This window comes from Apteryx mantelli, chromosome 2, assembly GCF_036417845.1.
Source record: "Apteryx mantelli isolate bAptMan1 chromosome 2, bAptMan1.hap1, whole genome shotgun sequence".
Taxonomy (NCBI): Eukaryota; Metazoa; Chordata; class Aves; order Apterygiformes; family Apterygidae; genus Apteryx; species Apteryx mantelli.
This window is the reverse complement of record NC_089979.1, coordinates 77,380,710-77,402,823: the sequence shown is the minus strand read 5'-3', so window position 1 is coordinate 77,402,823 and position 22,114 is coordinate 77,380,710. Positions and strand designations below refer to the sequence as shown.

At 41.3% G+C, this 22,114-nt stretch overlaps 1 protein-coding gene across 5 annotated transcripts in view; it reads right to left on the bottom strand.

Moving 5' to 3' along the window:
- Positions 1-22,114, bottom strand: part of SLC66A2 (solute carrier family 66 member 2) — a 73,856-nt gene that overhangs the window by 18,537 nt on the left and 33,205 nt on the right. For all 5 annotated transcript variants that reach the window (XM_013940899.2, XM_067290937.1, XM_067290940.1 and 2 more), the window contains one exon: positions 2,673-2,889. In XM_013940899.2, the coding sequence (XP_013796353.1) occupies positions 2,673-2,889 (217 nt within the window). The remainder of the gene's footprint in view (positions 1-2,672; positions 2,890-22,114) is intronic.

Sequence of the window (22,114 nt, the reverse complement as noted above, 5' to 3'; positions counted from 1 at the left end):
GTAACGCTTAGAGATCAAGTCCACTCAGGATCACATAGTGCTAGAAAGCACACGTGGTACCTGAAACATGTGCTGCTACATGAAACTGTGAAACAACCTGAGAAAAGAGAGAGCATAAATGTTTGCACTACTGCATACTGTAAACTATAAACTGTATCAACAGTCCCCAGATGCATCAGTGTCCAGTGCCATGCAAAATACTGCCTCAGGAGTAGAGCCAGAGGAGAGAACGTTTTGGGGAAAACTTGTGGGTGCAGCTGATAAGGAGGGTGGACATCACTGGACCTAGTTTTGTTTGATGGCAAGAGAAGAAGAGGTTTCATACTGTTCTTTCTTGACTAAACACAGCACACTTTCCCCAAGCATTTTTAAATGAGAATTCTGCAATTCTGTACTTAATGCTTCACAAGGAAACTGTTGCTTTGAAGCACAAAGCTTTTTTCTTTTCTTCCTCTTTTGCTAAATAGCATATACAGGAAACTGAAAAACAAAACTCAAATCCCAAGAGAGTAATTAAGAAAAAGCAAAACATTATCTGGTAGCAGCTATCATAATGCTGCATTATGGCATTATAAGTCAGACAAAAAAACATAAAGGGAAAAGTCAAACCAGAGCATAAGCAACTTCTAACAGGTAAATTCTCTTTTGGGTATCACTAGTACAGAATTTTCCAAGGCAGTATGTGCATGCAAAACACAAATATGTTGGAAGAAAATCCTGATCCACCTTGTGCCAAGGAGGATCTCAAATAGAAAATGCCTTGAGCAACAAAGCAAACTTCTAAACATTCCCTCAAAAACATTTCAAGCTAGAGAAGAACTCCAGAAGCTAACAAAAGTATCACCAAGGCAAACAAGCAAAGGGAATAATGCCAGCAGACACAGGATATAATTGCTTTGGTTTGGGTTTTTTTGTTTTGTTTTGTCCAGAGTAAAAATTTTTCCAGCAAATTTAACATCAAGGGAAAACAATAAGAGAAAACAGCTAAAGTCACAAACGATCACAGCACTTACTGAATTGACTTTGCTGCCATACTGGGTCTACAGACTAGTGAACTAATGCAACACAGTGAATTTTTTCTCCCTTAAAAAGCTTCACAAGTTGCCTTTGCAATTTGGAAACCTTAGTTTTATCACTGAAATATCCAGTAAATAGTAGGACAAGGTAATCTAGTTTAGCACTCCCCAACAGTGAGCACAAGATTAAAGTTTTCTGCCATGCACTTGTTTACAGAGGGTTTCCCAGTCATTACTGTAAACTTCTCACATTTAAGATTTTTTGAATTGTCAGTTACAAGCTTTTACACAAAAATAAATGCTAATGTCATTTGTTAGATATACCAATAACATATTACAAAAAAAATGGTGAATTAATATGAGTTAGACTGACAGAGTTATTAGCCACACACTCAAAATATTTTCTCTCTTTAGTACCATCTTCAGTTCATTTCTAATTACTAGTATAACACAGCTTGCCTTGAATTCCAATATTTACATTAATGTTGTATAGTATAATATTCTGCAAATCAACATAAGACACAATTTTACCACTGGAACACAGATTTCTAAAATTAGCAGTTTTACTCAGCCCTAGATGAGCAAGTGCTATTAGTGAGATACAGCAGTAAGAAAGGAGTTCTTGGTGTGTTGACTAGTCACCTGTACTACTGTATGAAAAGAAGCTTCCTGCAAACACAGTCCAAACAGCCACACAGCAGGCATTAACACTACAAGCCAATGAGTCTGTCTGATCAGACACATCAGGAGGTGGTCTAGGAGATCAAGACATAATTACAAACAAAACAAAATAAAAGCAGGGAAAAAAAATCCACTAACATTCCTATGCTTCTAGGACAGGAAGAAAAACAAAAGAAAAAAATTTATACAAATGTTCAGAGGCCTTTTAAAAGCTGTAGGATACAGGCAATAAGTTAAAGCTACATGACGATTGCGCTAGTCTATGCATGGCCATGTAACTGCATTGAGCGAGGGGAAAGCAAGTGTTCTCAGAGGTGTCTGACAAGGACCGTTACACTGTGCTTTCAGCTCAGTATCTAAACTGAGGGATGTGTGCACACACCGCAGTCCCAGGCTCCCCAGCCACGTCCTGACTCCAGGCGAGGATGAGACTCAGGCTTGTACTGTATCCCCTTCTCCTTCCCCACCCCTTTCTGTTTCCACAGGAAGGGGATTTGGGCACATGCGCCAGGAGATAAGGATGCCAGCTGGTGCGTGCTGTGGCTCTGCTGAAATTCGGAGGACTGTGCACAGTTCAGAGAGCACTGGAGGAGCCACCTGTCAGTGTCGGGGGTGACATCAGGGACAGAGGGGAGATCAGTAATTAGCAAATAATCCAGAGCCAAAGCTAATGGCAACAGCAATAGGTTTAGATGTTTACTTTACTAAAATGAGCTTCCACCTCCAATTGGACTTGGCCAATTGGTTGATTTCAGTGGGGAAAACTGAGGTCCCACTGCCTTCAGTAGTGCTATACCCAACTTGTACAGGCAGAGAATCTACTTCGACAGATGCTCTGTCTTGAGGTAAAATTTAGAAAGACAACATTGCCCTGCCTAGAAAAGTCTTCCCATGCTACACAAAGATTTAGGTAAACACACACACACACACACACACACACACACACCCTTGTTTTATTTAAGAAAAATGTCATACCTCATTCCTTCTGTAGACCTATTCCGGTAGTTGCGGTAGAGCTGGGGAACGCCTAACATGGCCTCGGTGAACACCGCAAGGAAGCCCAGCGTTTCGACAAAGAGAGATGAGTCAAGACAGAGGTAAGTGATGTAACCTGTCACACCAGTGAAGGTCAGGACACACTGTACGTAGTCTGTAAACTTGCTCCAATGCCAAAAATAGTTCAAGTCAAAATCTGCAACAGAATAGGAAAGGAGGAAGAATAAGATGTTTCTTCTCAACTTGGCTCATTAAATCTCACCCAAAGTTTACCAGGATAGAATTGAGAACTGTGAAGCATCTTTGGGGATGGAGGAGAAGTGGAAAAAGAAAGGATTAAAAAAAAAAAAGTTTTTATACACACACAGAATACTTGACTTAGAAAACATTTTTTGTGAGGGCATTCAATAAAGAAACATTAAAACACATATTTGCAAACTACCAATATACTTCCAAAACTGACTTTTAAGGAGAAACCATTGACCTTGGGATATAAAATGTGAAGAACTCTGGAGGCAACTCTAACAGCACAGCAAGTGCTTTACAAACAAACCTCTGCAATATTCCATACATGCCCCAAGCACATCAGTGCAAGCACTCGCTCTTTCAGGATCATTATCTTTACCTTCAAACTGCCTCAATCTAGGCTGCTTGGAAGGTCACCTCAAGTCTGCAGCTCCACTCCCCAGCACAGCGCAGCACAGCTGCCTGCAGCGAAGGGCAAGCACAGGAGGTAGAGCTTGACCAAGGAAGGCACAAGACTGAGGAGACTCCCACCCCAAGAACAACACCTCCCACAGACTGCTCCAAGGGCAAGGTGCACTTCACTCTTGCCTTTGCCTGTACAAACTGGCACAGGGTGCAAACTCTTTTTTTACATCTACCAGAATGAAACACCTTACCATGAAACCCAACATCTCTTTGAGGAGAGAACAAGAGAGAGAACAAGCCGAGAATGGCATTTGTTTGGCACATTGACAGCATACTTACGGAAGACATGTAGCTATCTTATGGATGAATAATAAAATATATACAATGGCAATCAGCTTATAGAAAAATAACAACATAGCTTTCAAAAACGAGAATCCCAAAATAACTTGTAGCTTCACTTGTTCACTTGCAGCTGCTGTGAGAGTCATCTTCTCTTAAAAGCATTTGAAGCTGAAAATACTGACGAACCATCATTCTAACAGGAGTATTTAAACCAGCCCAAACATACGCAATGCACCAACAGGTCACTAGGAGACTTCTGTCACTGCCTCCGCGGGGCAAGTACAGAATCCCACAAAAAAGCTCTGCTGCTAATTCAGGCAACTAATACATCGACCTCAATGGACTTGCACTAACAACAAATTCAATTAAATGTGAGACAAATCTTTACAGGTACTTAGGTGCATAAGGCTATATACAGAGGCTAAACAACAGTTTCATTTTCTGCACCTTCTGACACTTTAGTATCATTATCACTCTGGCCCTTGGACATTCTTTTCTCTGTAACTTCTTCAAAAATAAAATAAAAAAAACCACTCTGAAAATCCATGCCTCAAGACAACTTCTGTGTTCAGCTGTATCACTTTACTTTGCCACACCAAGAGGAAGACAAGAAGAGCCGCAAGCCACACCCAACCTGCAGCGCAGTGCATTTTGTAGCATTATCACCCCCTCAGCTATCACCCAGAACTAAATTAAATCATCCGTGGCAAAGCCACTGTCAATGTAATGTTGACCTTGAATAATTTAAGGCAGTAGCTCCTCAGCCTCAGAATTCACTGGCAGGGACACAAGACAAGTTAAAAGGTAGCGCCAGTGCTGGCACAGCCAACCCAGTATGCAGGCATCACACATGCATTTCTGGAGCTCTGTGAAAACTTTCCTTGGTGGAGCTGTAGGAAGAACAAAAAAGAACTAAATAGAAAAAGGAGAGCACAAGACAACCACAGTCACAAATGCAGGAAGCACGTTATTCATTTTCATTTATCCCTTTGGCGTTTTCTGGAAAGGAGGATAAACAGAGTCAATGAAAACCTCTGACAGGGTAAGGAGAAGTAAGAGATACCCAAATTTCCCATCCCTTCCACTTCACCTGACCTACAGCTGCACAACATAACATGGCAGGAGGGGGAACAAAGCAAATTCACCCTAATTTTGCCATGATGCCCTCAACTTCATGAGCAATACCAAGGAAATGACCTGACTCAGCATAACAGATTTGACACTATGCACCTGTTACATTAGCAACAGACACTATTTGGACTTACAATGGGGACAGAATTATAAACCTGCAGAAGAAAAGTGGATGAAGAGAGAAAGTTGGCAAAGTTACAGGCCATTTAAAAAAGCAACCTCCGTTCTGGAAAAGGAGAGCTACTAATAGCTTTTAAATAGGACATAACAGTCGCTTCTACCAAATTATTTCTTTTAACACTGACACCAGAATGTTCTCACATAGCCTTTGGTTCCTCTGCAGACACACTAAAGCATTGGGTTTCAACCCTGAAAAAGGCGAGAATTTCTTTTAATTCAGACCTCCTGCATTGCAAATGTGCCGGCTGGAAAACCTGCGTTTACCTTCCAGCACAGGTCATTCAGCTCAACGCAGCGCTAGGCAGGCGCCGACTCCCAGCAACGCTTGCACGCTAGCAAGGAGCGGCGGCTGTCGGTAAGAGCACACACACCACACTCTTCCAGACAGTCCCAGACCTAATAAAAAAGACCTCTCAGCTCCTGAGATAGCTAAAGCAGTCATTTCGCCTCGAGTCTTAGACTCTGCAGGTTCAGTTCTGCTCTTTGCTTGCCGTGCCGCCCCGTGCACGCAGGCCCTTCGGACCGTTGCTCACCAACCCTCCCACCAGTGCTCTGGCTGCCCCGTGGACATTGCGTTTTCTCCTCCACATACTCAAGGATCCTTTTTGTAACACCCACCACTGTATACCAAATCCTTATTTTCCCTGAAGTGATTTGCAAAACAGAAATGTGCAAACTGCACATCCGCGGGGGTGCGGAAGCTGTAGAAGTCCACGGGACTGAAAAAGTCATCGTTCACGCAGCTGCTGAGAGGCCCACGACAAAATCCACGGACACGTCCTCATCCATGCAAACACTTACATACATGATTATATGCTACCGAAGTCAGCTGTTCACGTGCATCCTTTAGCGCTGCTGTACTGAAGTCCATTTCCATTCACATAAGCACTAGTGTTCCTGAACCTAGTATTAGGCAGACAAGAAATCTGGTAATGATGATAATTTACTCATCAGCCTTTGTCTGAAAAATCTTGAGTATTGTTTCTATTGTAATAACATATATAGATTAGAAAACTATCGTGTGAAACAGGACTTCAGCTGAAGCAGCAGAGTAAGTTACTAGCAGAGGAAAGACTGAGATTCTCTTTCTGACTCTCAGTCTGCTCAAAACTATGCTGATGCTATACAGAGTGTCCATGTCACTATATTAGGTTATGAATAACTTCTAATTTCTGTTACAGTTTGCTTCATAGTGTTTTACTGAAATAAAAAGAGACAAAAACAATTATAACCTTGGTAACAGCCTTGCAGAAAAAGTCTGAATTATCTTAAAAACAACCTAATATGTAATCAGTAATTGCTCTATTTAACAGATGTATTTTCCAAATGCAGAAGTCTATTTTTAGTATACTACATATCATCAGATTCTGCATTACCAGCTACTTCCAGGAACAAGTAAAAGAATGATTGAACTTAAAAATAATAATAATAATAAAAAGTAGATGATGGCGCATCTATCCTTTCATATGGGTCCTAGTTTATCAGGCCCTTACTTGAACTGCTGAACTGTTTTGCTGCATAATCATTTGTTTTTAGCCATAGCTCTGAAGTTCATCTTCTCTGTCAAATGGCTTCAAAAATTCAGAGGAAAGAAGGGAAAAGAAAAAAATAATAAAAAACCACAATCGCATACCCATCACTTCAAGGCTTGGAAACAAAGCGTGACTCATTTTTCCCAGCGGCTCCCTTCTCAAGGGGGTCCAAACACTAGTTCTGGATTATTGGCTATATACTTTTGAAGGAGCAAATGCTGGTTGGGCTGAGAACTGCCAGAGGTATATGCAAGAAGAAAGCTTTTAAATGCCTAAACACAAAAGGGAACCACCCCTTAAAAACAAACAAACAAACAAACAACAAGAACAAAACAATGCAGGTGCTTTGAAAAAGGAAACAAAGCACAAGCCAGGCGTGCAGACCAGCCCCTTCCCCCTCTATACACAGTCATCGCCAGCACAGGGAAGGAGCAGACAGCTCCAACAACTGCCCAAGAAGAAAGCCTGAAGACACTAATCAGTGCCCTGGGCCATGTCATCTGAGATACAGAACTGAACTGAAGTCATAAAAATCACTGCAAACATTATTCACATTTGGAGAAAATTGGGGGGGGGGGAGGCAGGGGGAGATATTGGCATTTCTGTCCCCTCTGCAGAAGTCACCTGCCTCCCCCCCCCCTTTTTTTTTTTTAAGGACAAAACAAACAAAAAATCTCACTGCACCCTAATATATTTCCAGCAAATGTCTCAAAATCTGTCCAAGTTAAATATAAATACATATTTTTCTGTTCTCTAAAACGGGAAGGTATAGCTTGCACAATTCACTCCATTCACTAGCTCCCCGTCCTGCCAAGAGAGGAATGCATGACATGGGTTTGCAGCCATACTGACTTGATGCAGGTCAAATGGTAACTCACAGTCACTAATGTCCTGGATTGATCTGAACTGGCATTACTGCAGTGAAAGATAGTATATCCTATTACCCATGCCTGAATTATTTAATCCACTCAACGAGCTGCATTTTAAACATGTTAATCCATTGATAGATGAGAGATTTATCTTGGAAAATCCCATTGATGCTGGGGGAAGGGGCAGCTCAGTAGGTCCTTTGTGCACTGACTGGAGAAAAGTCTACAGAGCTTGCGGGTGAAGAAAGATGAGCTTAAAAGGCCTCCTCTGGGAGACATATTGGATGTCAGATATGAAAAATGTAAAGCAGGCAGAGACAGCATTGCAAATAACCGTCGTTAGCACTAGTTGAGCCAAAACGTAAGTAGAAAATTCAGGATTCTGGTGAGGGATAAATGCCACGTGACACAAAGCAGATTCCACAGTGTCAACTTTCACTCGAGGATGACATAAAGCTCCAAACAGTAACATTATTTTTAGCCAAGAAGCATTTTCCAACAGGTCAACTACCACGTTAGTTCCTTCTGGGAAAATGAAGCAAAGACTTTGACATCCTAAAAATGGTTTATTGTAGCTCTCAATTTCTCTTGCTAGTTGCATCTCATTTTGTGCCTTGACCTTTCTAATTCTGTTCCTACATCTTTGTACCACATTTGCTTATACTTGTCTTTAGTCATTTGACCCAGTTTCCATTTTTTGTTTGTTTCCTTCTTGCATTTGAGGTCAATGAAGAGCCTGCAGTTTAACCCAGCTCCTTATGTTCCCTGTCTGCAAGGTGGGACAGTTTGCATTTGAGCCCTTTATATAGCTTCACCAAGAAAAAACTCTTTCCTTCTTGTGGAGGCTGCTTTTAAGTCTATTCTTTATATTCTACTGTGCTCTCTCCCTCCCTTTCTTATAAACATCATCAGTTCATAACCATTCACCCAAATTGCCTCCCATAATCAAACCCTACAGTCTAGTTGCTTCCTTGACCTTCTGTTATCAAAATACTGATCATCAGTTCATCCTGAGAGCATGCTGGACAGTCTCTATTCCCAAGTGCCTTCCTAAACAGATGCCTGGGTAGTTAATCCTCCTCCCCTCATTGCAGCTAAGTCCTGTGCTTTGGGACACCGCAGTACTGTTCAAAGAACCTCTGTTTGGCTTTGCCCAGCCCTGCAGCACAGTGCCTGCTTATCTGACCCAGCTGCTCCTGTCACAGCTGAACTTCTGCTCCTGCAATGATCAAAGGATTCCAGGCTAAGCAGTTAGATGCCCAACGCCTACCTGCACAACATGGGGATCCAAAACCTGAGTGCTTAGGCACACTGAAAGTCCCTGAAAATGGTAATTCAGCCGACCTGGAACAGTTACAAAATGCAGTCATGCCTGCGGGTTATTTCAGGTCCATTATCTATGGCTTGTTTACTGTAAAATTCACACACAATTCAAGGATGGAAGAGCTGGAATCTACAACCCTATGTCCTGTCCATATATCTTAACCAGGGGCTACAGCCAGGCAGGCTGCCTCTCACTCATCTCAAGCAACTTGTGGCCTCTGCTGTACAAGGGGTTCAGCTCTGAGCAGCAGGCAAGCACAACACTCTTCCTCATCTTGGCCTGGCACAAGGGCAACTCTTTGGACAGTTGCAAGATGTATACTTGTATCCCCAGGCTGAAAAAAGAAGGGAACTCCGACCTCTTATGTCTTGACTGAATGCTCTAAGCTATACACAGGCATTGCACTCAGCAGTAGCATATTAAAATAAATAACCCCCGCTTCCCCTCCAAAAAAAAACCTTTGACACATCCACTCAAGAGAACTTTGAAGGTAGGAGCAGGACCCAGGCTCTGGTTTCTGAACAGGCAGAGGACACTTTCAGTCCTCCAGCGGTGACAAAGCCCCTCTGTGTCTCAGGCATTATCTATCTTCCTGACAATCCTGATTTTGGATGCCTCATCTCAAGATGACAGAAGAATTACAGACAAACACACTGGTTAGCACTTCCCTACCTTACCTACCACACACTTACCTATTCTAAACAACTCCCTAGCCAGCAGGTCGTTTTTTCAAATCCTCCATGCTGAAATTTCTGTGTACCCCCATAGGGCACCATGGAAATAACTGGGGCTACAAGAGCTGGAAGGCTCCACATAACTGTTCTTGTACTCATCAACTACCTATCCAGCTAAGCATTTTTTTCTTTCCTTTCAGAAAGAAGAAATCAAGTAGCATTAGAGAGAGAAAGAGAGTGAGATCTGATACATTTAGATTTTCTTTCTTTTTTAAGAAGTGATAGAAACCAGCAACACGTTGTGCGAAGCCAACATTTCTTCTACGCTTGTTAGGACTGAAGAGGGTCTCGTTAAGTTTCACTCATGGTGCAAAAGAGAGGAAATGAGTTTAGCACCAAAAACTGATCCAAACCCCTTTCCTTCAGAAAAAAAAATAAAGAATCCTTCATCTTCCAGAGACTCTCTGCAGACACTACTGTCACTGTTCTCTAGCTCTTCCTTCAGGCCTTTGACCTAGGAATTTCTGCACCTCTGCGTATCTTTAAGTATGTGCATCCTCAGAATTTCTCCAGATTTCTTTATCTTACAGCACTCCTGTCCTACAGGCTATTTTATTTGGCTTTCATATCAGGTAGGATGCAAATACTATCACTTCTTCCTCTCTTAACAGTTCTAGGATGCTGAGCAAAATATTTCAGAGGGTCTTGAACCATCAGAAAATATCAACTGAATCTGCACAAAACAAGTTACTGTCATTCAATGAAATCCATTTTTATATTCCTTTGGCCCATACAGTTCCTTTCCTCATCCAGTTTAACCACTTTGGCCATATCTAGACTCATGTCAGAGTACCAATAAAGTCAACTCTTAGTATTTGACTTTTCTTAATGCTTCAGCATAAAGTCCTTGGGTTAACAAAAAGTAACCAGCAGTTTTTCATGTGAGGAGAAAAGATTCTTAATTGTGTAGAAAAAGCCTGAAAACCTGACCCAAGTAAACCTTAAAGACTCAACACCTCAGAGTCTAACACAAAGACCTGTTTCTAAAAGCTCTCCGAAGATTTTGGTACTTGGTGGAGGAACGCTATGCACCAGATTAGCTGCTATAGTTTGATGAAACCTCCTCTACATCAACATTACCCGTCTTCCTTATTCATCACATCTACTCTGAAGGCAACTACCTGGGTTTTTTTGCTTTTGTTTTTTGTTATTTGCCTCATTTTCTGTGATGCCAGTAGCTTTTATAATCTCTTATGCTAGGTCTCTGTTTTGTCACATCAAATTCATGTTTCTTCCCCCACCATCACAGGCTTATTCCCCACTCTTCTGTCTACTCAACAAAATTATACATGAATAGGGTGAAACCTGCCTCATTTTTTTTTCCAGCACCATCCCCACCTCAGAGCTTCTCACATGTCTTCCATACTGCCCCCTAGCATCAGCTACTGCCCTGCCCCTTATCTAGCTCCTGTAAGGTCCACTCTTTGCCGAAGAGTGGCAAGGGCAAACTTTCCCCAGCCAGCACTGCAAAACTCAGGCTTACAGAAGCATACTCTTGACTAGTCTCTTCCAAAGCAAGACCATTTCTGGGCGTTCCCCAAATGGCAGGTGCTTTCAAGGCAATCTTGCAGGGGGTGCACTCGCAACCCCCTACCAGTGTACCTTGTGCAGCATATGCCATCTAAACTCAGCTCTGTTTCCTTCCCAAATCCAGCTGAGGGAGAACACAAGTCTGAACTCCTACAGCAGGCTAGTAAGATGAGGAGGAGAGAGAGATAAGCACCTCTGCAGATACATACTGATATAGCTTCTAGGACAATGCACTTAACTTTAGCCTCAATATACTTAAATCAATGTAGTTAAAGGACTGTCAATCCTCTGTGGAGATTAGCCCCCTCAGTAGCATCACTACTTCCATTATCTATTGTGTTATTGCTACTTTTGCCTCTTCAGAGCAGAAAAAGGCTCTCCTCTTTCTCCTCCAATGTATTTCCCATTCTCCATAGTCAATATCTCCATCAGAATATCTCAACAGCTGGAAAAGGTAGCTATTAGCTGACTACAACAAGACTGATGAAGGAGAGCAGCCCAATAATTAGGCAGATAATGGGGATAGGAAAGTCCTGAAATGTGGTGGCTGCGATACAAATCAATTAGTGCTACAGGAAGCAAGCTGGAAAACAAGCTACGTATTTGAAAGCTAGAGTGAAAGAGGCATAAAGAGCTTTAGAAACCACTTGAGACATAGACAGCAGTGGCTTCAGGAGGAATATCTCTCAAGGAGCTGCCCGGGGTTGAGAGATACAGGAAGCCCAGGAACACCACAGCAGAAACAGTTTCAACAACTGCGGGTGGCGACCTCTTGCACTACAAACTTCTCTGATTCTCCTCACCTCCTATGTGAAGACCGCCTTGTCCCCAAACAAGTCAAGCAAAAACAAACAAAAAATCCCCCAGCTCTTCACCTGCAAGAACAGTTCTGAGATCAGACCTTCACTCCCAAGGACGCTACTGATGGAAGCGGCAGATTAGAGCAGAGTTCAGTCTTCTTTGGCTAGATACACCTTGCTATGCTAACAATAGGAAGAAACTTCTTTTTTTGACAGCAAGCTAAGCAGAGATGATGTGAATGTCACAGCGAGAAGAAGAACATTTAGTACCAAGTTACTATTTTTACAGTCATTTTAACAATATTTTACATTATCCTCCGCACGGTTTATCTAAGCTATCACCCACAACCCTAGCAGGCAGTACACAAAGGCCCCCAGACAAAAGCCTGTTTGTTCTACAACGAAATCAATTAAGTACAGGCAAGCTTGGCACTGAATTCTTTTAGTTTGGAGTTATAAACTCTCTATGAAAACAGTTTAATTTATTTTGAATTCTACTGAAACTTATTCTTTGAAGTCTCAGTCTCAAAAGGTATTCAGACTATTATATTAGAAACAATATGCACTTATCGTACTTTTTATTCAAAGATTGCAGTTAAAGAGATGAACAAAAATTATTCTGAACATTGCAAAACCAAGGCTGTGCATTAGCTCAGATGCAGGCTGCCCCAGACACCACAGTGCCAGGCATTACAAAAGTGCATGCATAATACAGCAAGCTACTCCCAGGAATTTTGGCAGTAACTCTCCAATATTACCACCCCTTCTGAACTGCAGATCTCTTGGGAAATGTTGAGTAGCCAGTAACTTACATAAAAGAGAAATGGTTTCTTTTGCAACTCACACAGAATCACACAGAATCACTGAGGTTGGAAGGGACCTCTGGAGATCATCTAGTCCAACCCCCCTGCTCAAGCAGGGTCACCTACAGCACATTGCACAGGATTGCATCCAGGCGCATTTTGAATATCTCCAGAGAAGGAGACTCCACCACCTCTCGGGGCAACCTGTTCCAGTGCTCTGTCACCCTCACAGTGAAAAAGTTTTTCCTCATGTTAAGATGGAAGTGTCTGTGTTTCAGTTTGTGCCCATTGCCTCGTGTCCTGTCGCTCGTCACCACTGAAAAGAGTCTGGCCCCATCCTCTCGACACCCTCCCTTCAGATACTTGAACACATTGATAAGATCTCCTCTCAGCCTTCTCTTCTCCAAGCTAAACAGGCCCAGCTCTCTCAGCCTTTCCTCATAAGAGAGATGCTCCAGTCCCCTAATCATCTTTGTGGCCCTTCGCTGGACTTGCTCCAGTAGTGCCACATCCCTCTTGTACTGGGGAGCCCAGAACTGGACGCAGTACTCTAGATGTGGCCTCACCAGGGCTGAGTAGAGGGGGAGAATCACCTCCCTCGACCTCTGAACTTGACATATCTGAGTCCCTGTCTCTTATATTGTGAGGACACCACAGAAAGAAAGAATTTGTGTTTTTTTATTTTTTTCCAGATACTGGATGCACACAAAACAAAGCTAAACAGTCTTCCTAAAAATATAAACTCCTCTCTTCACTTTTTTTCCTCTTTTTGAAAGTTTAATCCTTGTTTCCTTGGTAACACACCACCAGCCAAGACAAATTCTAGACCCCAAACCGACCATGCTCATTTAGTATCCAAAAAGAATAATGCATTGTGCAGCTGCCTCCTGTGCTAAAATAATGTCACGTGGCCTGCTAAACATCCCCTGGCGATTGCCTAAGTTAACCTCAGAATGACTTATTTTCAATATCAGTATCAATAGTTTAACACTTCAATATCATAAGTATGTAGAAAATTAGGGAAAGAATCTTCCTCTTTTTTGCTTGCCTCTCTCCCCTGCTCCAGCCCTTGCCTCACATATGACAACATTAGTCATGTTTTCTTTAATTATTTTAACTGCATTACAAACGCAAATATCTCAAGCTGACTGCACAAGCTACTCCATTCCCCAGAGCTTACTTTTAAATATCAGCTGTAGCTAGGAGTAGGGCAGGCTGGAGAACAAGAATTCTATTTTGAAAAAAGAAATCAGTATTTCTGGATTTTTGTTCTATACTAGAACAAAAGCAAGACTTTTGAAAGTTGGGCGTGCAGGGGGAGGAGGAGGAGACAGACAGACAGATGGGATTTCAGAAACAGGTTCCAATTTTTACCCTGTCTGATTTGAGACAAGGACTTTCAGTCTTGATTTTCCTATGTCCTTAGTAAGCACCCAGTCATTAGGCTGTTACCCATTCAGGTCAGGACGCCCCTCCTCTCACTGTAAAATTTCTTTTCTAGTTGAACAAATCTGATCAAACAAATTCACTGAAAACATTTTCTGTTTGGTTTTTTTTGCAGGAACATGTCAGCCTTCACCAGTGACAATCTTTTTCCCTGACAATTAAGGCACAAATTTCTAGCTAGTACTATCAGGAAGACTTCAACTTACAAACTCTCAATAGTTAGCATTAACGTTGCATAAGTACATGGGCATTTGTAAAGTTGACTATGGAAATTCACCCATTTAGAAAAAAAAAAAAAATTGTTTTCCAGGTAGATAAAGCTGGAAATAGCTTCACTCTCCCTATGGCTTTCTAGGGAAAGGAGAAAAAGAACTTTCTGGTAGCCAAAGGTTTTCCAGTACCTACATAGCATTAGCAAGGAGATGGAGAGATAAGGTCGCATCCATCATTCCAGTGAGGGGTAACTAGAAGACAGGAAGTAATACATCAGAGCCATGAGTCTGGGAGAAGAAAGTTGTATTAGTAAAAGAATTCAAACTACAAAGAGTAAAAAAGAAAAAGTCCACAGTGTTCTCTTAAGATGTTTAAGTCCAAAGTTATTTTATATAAATCCACATCTCTGCAGATCTAAATTACTGCATACCGTGACCAAACGGGAGGCACTTCCGCACAAATGACTTCACTGCATTAGCAGGAAGAATTTATAGGGCTGGAAGCCAGGGCAGAGTTTCACTTGAGTGCTTGCAAACTGCCTTACTGATTACAACACTTGCAACTGGAGGAGCCAAGTGAAACAGAGCTACTCTAAAACAGAATTTCCTCTTCAACTTCCCAGCTGTTTAGTTTGATGACAGACAAATTCATGCTTTGACATGACTGGTAGTTGTTATGCAAGACACACTTCTGAAGACCACCGAGCCTCTGAACATCTTGTGCCTGCAGTTTAATGCTCCATCAGTCAAGACACCTTCAAGATTTTGAAAGAAAAGTAATGGCAGTAGATTTTATTAAGTTGCTCTGTCATGAAGAGCTTGGCAGCAATACAGGTAATGCCCTCACAAGTTGTTCCCATTTCCAAGCAGAAGTTTAAGGCCCTCATCTTCCTCATGCTACAGCAGCACAACAGTTTGGTTCCCTGCAGCGGGTCTCACTGAAGCCACACAACAGGGGCTTTTCTCTCACCTTTTTTAAAATACTACCATAAAAAAAAGAACAAGTCTGCATTTTCTCTTTTCTGATCAGATTTTCTGATCTTCTCCCTTATTTGGTTCAAAATATAATCCCACTAACAGTTCTGTCTGTACAACTGAGGGGGCAAGAATGAGTGGGGGGAAAAAAGAGAAAGGAACATCAGGAATATCTTAGGCTGGCGTTACAGTCAAACATTTTGGTATGCAGCTGCTGACAGAGGCAAAAGACTGGCTTTAATGCCCCTTTATAAATATAATTAGCTTAAACAATAACAACAACGAAAAAAACCCTCCAAACCAAAAGAGGCAGAAGACAGCACTGGTAGTGCTCACCAGTGAGATGACTCGGCCCCCACAGGGTAAGGTCCCTTTCTCCTGAGGGACGTAGCAACTGTGTCCCCTTCCCTTGTGCTCCTTACACGTCCTTTGCTCAGGAGCACGGGCACATGGGGAACTGTGACAGATGAGCCATAAAAAATGAACTGCACAGTCTTTGACATCTACTGTACATAGAAATTTAATTAGGAATTTGTGGATAAGACTATTTAAGTCATTTTGATATTAAGCTTGCTCTATTCCCTCAGTGCACAGTTACTCGGTCTTCTGCTACATCCTACTCACAACAGGGGGTGAAGAAAAGCATGAGGGAGAAAATACCAAAATCGCTGAAGACAGAGAAAGGAATTTAAAGCAAAAGAAGTTTTCTGAATTGACTCCTTCTGATTTTTACATGCCAAGGGGTGAAAAGACTAGACAGAGGAGCAGGTTTGATGGCTTGTATAAATGGACCAAAAAATTTGGGAGAAGAAGTAGAGGAGAGAATTTCAAGAAGCAGCAACCATTTCTTTTCAAAGGCTGTACAAAAATGGAGATAAAAAAAGACATTTTTTCCTTACCTAGCAACACAGTATGTGGCATTTACAAACCAAGGCACTGTAAGCGAGGAGGGAACAGAAGAATGTTTATTGTCACAGATATAAAGGTAGGCCTCAAAATTTAAAGTTTAATTATGCCCACACCCACACAAAAAAGGTAGGAAGCCTCCTCAAGTGTATTTAAAAAATGAAGTTGTCTATACATTTAAAAAACAAAGTCTGTACATTTAAAAAATCCAGCAATATTGGTCCTGATTTTGATGGAAAATAACATCCTAAAACTCATATGCCTTAACCAAGGAAACACAAATGTTTTGAATATTCAAAACATCTCTATCTCCCAGGTTCTTACCAGGCTTTAGAGTTGCAATGAGTAATAGTAAAAAAAAGACAGCTTTAAGCAGCTATTAAAAATAAAAAGTATTTCCCCGATTACTCAGGATTTGTCTTCATTCTGCTGTTTTCTGTCTCCGTGGAATTGTCCAGAATGAACAAGACCCGATTTTTAAAGTGTACAATGCAAATAAAAATAAATCTGCCAGAACCGAAATCTGGGTTTCAGATTTTTTCCCATACCCATGGGAGGGAATGTAGGATCCTGATGCAGTATATGTAATGTATACCGATCTCAGAGCAGAGCAAGAGAAAGCAGGGCACATAATAAATGCACATGAAAAGAGAGGTTCATAACTTCAGGAATGCTGGTGGTATAGTTCCCTCTACAAAGAGCAAAACATGCTCCAAGGATCTGGAGGGAGACTGCATATGTCCTGGCCCTAACCATAAACTCATGATTTGAAGAACCAATTTACATCTTTCACACCTTTTCTGTTCTTGGTTCAAGGGGGTACAGGAGGTACGTTGTGCCAGCTAGGCCACATACCTTGCCCAGTATTATGTCATCTCATTATGTAGATACAGACTGTATACAATTATTTTAAGTAAAAGGATAAAATTTTGAAGTTAAAAACATTTCCTCTGAAAAATAAACCGAATTAAAAATTTAAAATGTGATTATATACACCTCTATTAAGGCCTAAGTTTACTGCTCTGTTAACATTATTTAAATCACTGGGCATCTACTACATAGCTTTAAAGAGTCAAATACTAAATCCAGAAAATTACTGGTTGATTCACTGGAACCAGAGATTAGACTGTTTTGGCTGCTTCTGCAGCAAGAACAATTTAGCTTTCAGTTTAGCATAGTGAAAATATCTTATTTACTCAAACAATGAGAAACTGATGGGGAGCTGAATAAATACCTGCTTTCCTCTCTCAGTCTTTGAATAATGACTAAGACCATGAAAGGACAAGATGCCAGAAAAAAGTGAGTTAAAAAAGATATTAAAAAAATAAAATAAATATATATATATACACATTCAGTACACTGTCATTTATTTACAATTTTTTAATTTAAACAAGTTATTACACATTCTAATTGCAATTCAATTGTCATCCCAAAAAACAGCTTGACATAAATTGCAAGTAAAATATAATCTAACACATGACCATTTAATATATTTCTAACATGATAAAAAATGTAATTTGAACGGAGCACTTATTTATGCTATATCATTACTAAAATATATAGGTATTACATTTCCTTCATCAGCAAACAAAACCTAGTTCAGCATAATGGCCAAATTGCTACATAAACCCCCATGTGAACTAACCTTTCTTTAGTAAAGTAGATTAAAAAAACCCAAAATAATTAATTTTATTCTCATATTTCTTGCTTTATAATTTAAATCATGATGCGCAAAAGCAACTTCAAACCAAACTACCCTCACAAAGAGAGAGAAAAAAGTCTTTTACAAAATAAAACTTCTTCACTACAGCTTCAACAGACTCAAGCCTCTGGAAGTAAAAGGTAGCTGGGCTTGCGCCTTAAAGAGGCAACTAAGGACTAAAGGAACCAGTCAGAGGCTAACAGCAGCTACTACTTTTGTAACTACTTAATCGTCGTTAACTCTGCTACAATGACAATTTAGTTAAGTTCCTACACTTCAGTCAAGGTTAGACACTTCTGCGCAGAGCTCAGTGTATATTCCCAAAATTGCAGGTTTTACTCTGAGTACAGAATGAGTTTTCAGACAAGATTTACGCTAAATATGGGAAAAGGGCAACAGGAGAGAGTCAACAGAGCAGGTCAGCTTTGCCACACATTTTATCCTACTTCAGCAGCAGCAGGGAGATAGGGAAAATGAGATCTAGGAACTGGGGAAAACCTACAGGGAAGGTCTGACACTGAAGAGCTGAAGTCTTGAAATGAGGCCCACTCCTCTGAGCTGTACACCTCAGGGACTATCCATACAGAAATTGGAAGCAAAGGATTATATGGATGTAGGTATAAATTTAAAGAATTAGAACTGACATCAAAATCAAGAGGTGAACTGTAACACGAGGGCCCCTAAATGCTGTTCCCACATATAGCACACTCCCAGTTATCACATTCCAAAAGTAACACGCTGTGTGTATTTCCATTTATAAAATACATACACATACACACGCCCAGAGAAATAACTCTGTACAGGCTTTGAGGGATTCCAAAACGGCAGTTCTCTGGAGCGTGTTCATAAGCACAAATGAGGAACTGTAGCCTCAGAACCACAGTACTGTGCTATTACAACATTGTGTCAATTTTCCTCAAGATTAATATAAAATTAAAAAATATTACAATTCAGATCAATAATAAAAGTTAATCATAGACTAGAATACACCCGCATAACAACACACTGGGTAAATGCTATAAAGCATTTCCAATCAGCAAGTGCTGACTTACTAAGTCAGAGATAAAAAAAGTTTTCAAACTGTCTGTATCCTGCAACCCTTCAGCCTTTGCTAATGCATAAAAGAAAAACATCCATGCCCCTCCTTTTCTTTGTGCGAACATTGAAAAGATAATGGCCCTGGTGATGCTAAGCACATGATTCAGCAACACAAAACATCAGGGAGCAATATTAGTTCGAGCAGCTCACAACCCTTTCTTCCACCTGCAGCTACACTTTCCCGCACCATTCGCCTCAATTTGCTGTCAGCTCAGTTGAAACTGAAACAACTGTTTGTGGGACCAGACTGTGAAGTGAATTCAGGAATAACATGGCTTGCAAAAAATCCTCTCACCTTAATCCTTTCTCTCCCTCGATGCAATGTCCTGCACGACCCTCTAGGAGTCCATGCTGTGATCTGCAGTGAGTGGCCTGGGGCAATGCTGTTTAATGCCGTTAAGTGCTGAACAATCTGTACTGTCACACCACAGCCGAGGAGTCAATACCTTATATCTATTTAATTATGTAAGAGAAGGGCAAGTTGTTCTTTCCAAACATGATAGTGCTATTAATTTGTATTGCCCAACTTTAAAGGTAATTTAGACATTTTTAAACATCTGTGGGGGAAAAAAAGTCATTGTTAAATGTTGTTATTTAACACTGTAAATGACAAATGCTTCTCTTCAACATGTGTGGTTAATCAGTGCTTGCAAAGTGGGAGTGGAAAGTTGGGGAAGGTGGGCACCTTTTGGTGAAATAGAGCTATCCCTAATTGTCTCTGGTACAAGGATGCTCAGTATATTGCATGACAAGTTAAAAGCAGGACATGTGGGTTTAAACAGAAAAAGGGTTATTTTATTTCCTCACGCTGCAGCAATGATAAGAGCAAGGCACTGATATTTCAGTGATAAGTGCCTTTTGATAACCAGTGTAAGAAATTGTCTTGTTAACACGTCATTATTTATAAATAAAGAACTTCTTAAAGATAGCCTTATCAAATGCATTTCCTATCTCTAGCTTAGTAGAAACTAGTAACTTTATATTTCCAGTGCACTTTAAGTAACAGCAGGCTAGTAAAACATACAGAACATAAAACGTAGTTGGGGGTGGGGGGGCGGGAAATCAAGCTGAGCGCAACAATCAAGTGTACCTTCAGCATCACCTCCACATACTGTTTTAGGCATATTACTTCAGCTCAGCCATTCTAATGGCCAGCATAGACCCCCTGTATATTGCTTTAATTGGGGCCGAAAGAGAACTGCCAGCTAACTCTGCACCTCAGGAACCAGACTTTGGGTCACTCCACTGTCCATTCCTCCCCTCCCATATACCTCAGTGGGTAGGGTTATCTCAGTGGGCTAATTTCCAACAAACTAAGACAAACTTTAAACGGAGGTAGAAGTCCTGAGCAAGTGAGATTCACAGACCCTCAAATATGAAATCAGAGCAGCTTTCTGGAGTAACAGCATGTCCTTCTTTCATACGGAGTCCATTTATGACAGTCAGCAACAGAAACCAAGGGCAGTTTACGCTCTCAACTCTCTCATCTCTTATGCAGAACATGACTGTAATGATGCATCAGTGAATCTGAATGACTTACGTGAATGCAAAAATAACATTATTTAAAAATACATCAAATCAAAATATGGATATGCCAGGATTTGTAACAGGATCCTAAAAATTTGCACCAGCCATAAGTTTTTTTCTCTAGCAAACTGTCTAGACAATCTATTAAGTCTGAACAGGCAATGCTGGACAAAAACACTTCTTTAAGCACAACACCGGTCGTCCAGGGTACAAACCATTTGATGAAAGAGTGTTACCACAATGCATCCGTACTAAGAACCAAAACTACCTCTGCTTGAAAGGTTTTTCTGAAGTCTGTGTGGGGTTGAGTTGCCCTTTAAATATTTTATTACTGATATCTTTTTCACTGAATGGGCATCTTGGCCATCATCTAGAAAATCATGGTTTCTCTTCTCACTCATTTTGCTTACAAACCAAAAGACATCAGACAGGCAGCAAAGCAGGAGAGCACAATAAAGGCTAAACAACTAAATCTTTCCACTCCTTTAAATTTACATATTGCCTTCTTGTATTAGTAATACCTTAATAGGCTTTCAGTGGTAACATGCTTGCACTGGTAAGGTCTGTCTCCTCAGGTCCCTGAGGCTACTGGCAGAGTGAAGCATTACCCACAGAAGAGGAACATTTAGGGAGCACCTAAGGCAACAGACCTATACAAATCATGCGGACCAGATAGGAAGCATCTCAGGGTGCTGAGGGAGCTGGTCTTTGCAAGGCTGCTTCTATCATCTGTGCAAGGTCAAAGTGATTGGGGGAGGTTCTGGATGACTGGAAAAAGGCAAAGATGACATCTGCAAGGAGAGGGGGTCAAGGAACTGACAGCCAGTCAGCCTAACATTGGTCCCTGGAAAGGTTATGGAGCAAATCCTCCTGAAAGTCATTTCCAAGCACATGAAGAACGTAACTGGGAACAGCCAGCATGGATTTATCAAGAGCAAACTGTGCCTGACCAACCTGACTGCCTTCTATTATGAGATTCCTGGCATTGAGGACAAGGGGAGAACAGCGGAGGTTATTTATCTCGACTTTGGCATTGCTGTTGACATGATTTTCTATAATATCCTTATTAGTAAGACACTGACTGGATAAGCAGACAACAAAGAGGGTGGAAAATTGGCTGGATCATTAGGCTCAAAGAATTGTAACCAGCAGAAAAACATATAACTGGTGGCCAGTAACTAGTGACAGCCCACAGAGATCAATACTCTACTTTCTTTATTAACAGCCTGGATGATGTGTCAGAGCACACATTCAGTAAGTTCATGAATGATACCAAATTGTTGGGGGAGGGTGGGGGGCGGTGATAAACTGAGGGGCAGCACTGCTATTCTGAGGGATTTCAGTCTGGAGAAATGGGCAGACAGGAATATTATGTGAAGTTCAAATAAGGCGCAGCCCCACACCTGGCATGGAATACCTCCTGCCACGGGGGGGGGGCTGACTGGCTAGAGAGCAGCTTTGCAGAAAAGGGAGGCAGGAGCCTGGCAGAGAAGCTGAACATGAGTCAGCAGTGCACCCTTGTGGCAGCCAACTGCATAGTGGGCTGTGTGATTTAGCAAAAAAGTGTGGTCAGCAGGTGGAGGGAAGCGATTATTTCTCTTTATTCAACACATGTGAGACTGTATCTGGAGTACTGCGTCCAGTTTGGGGCTCCCCAGT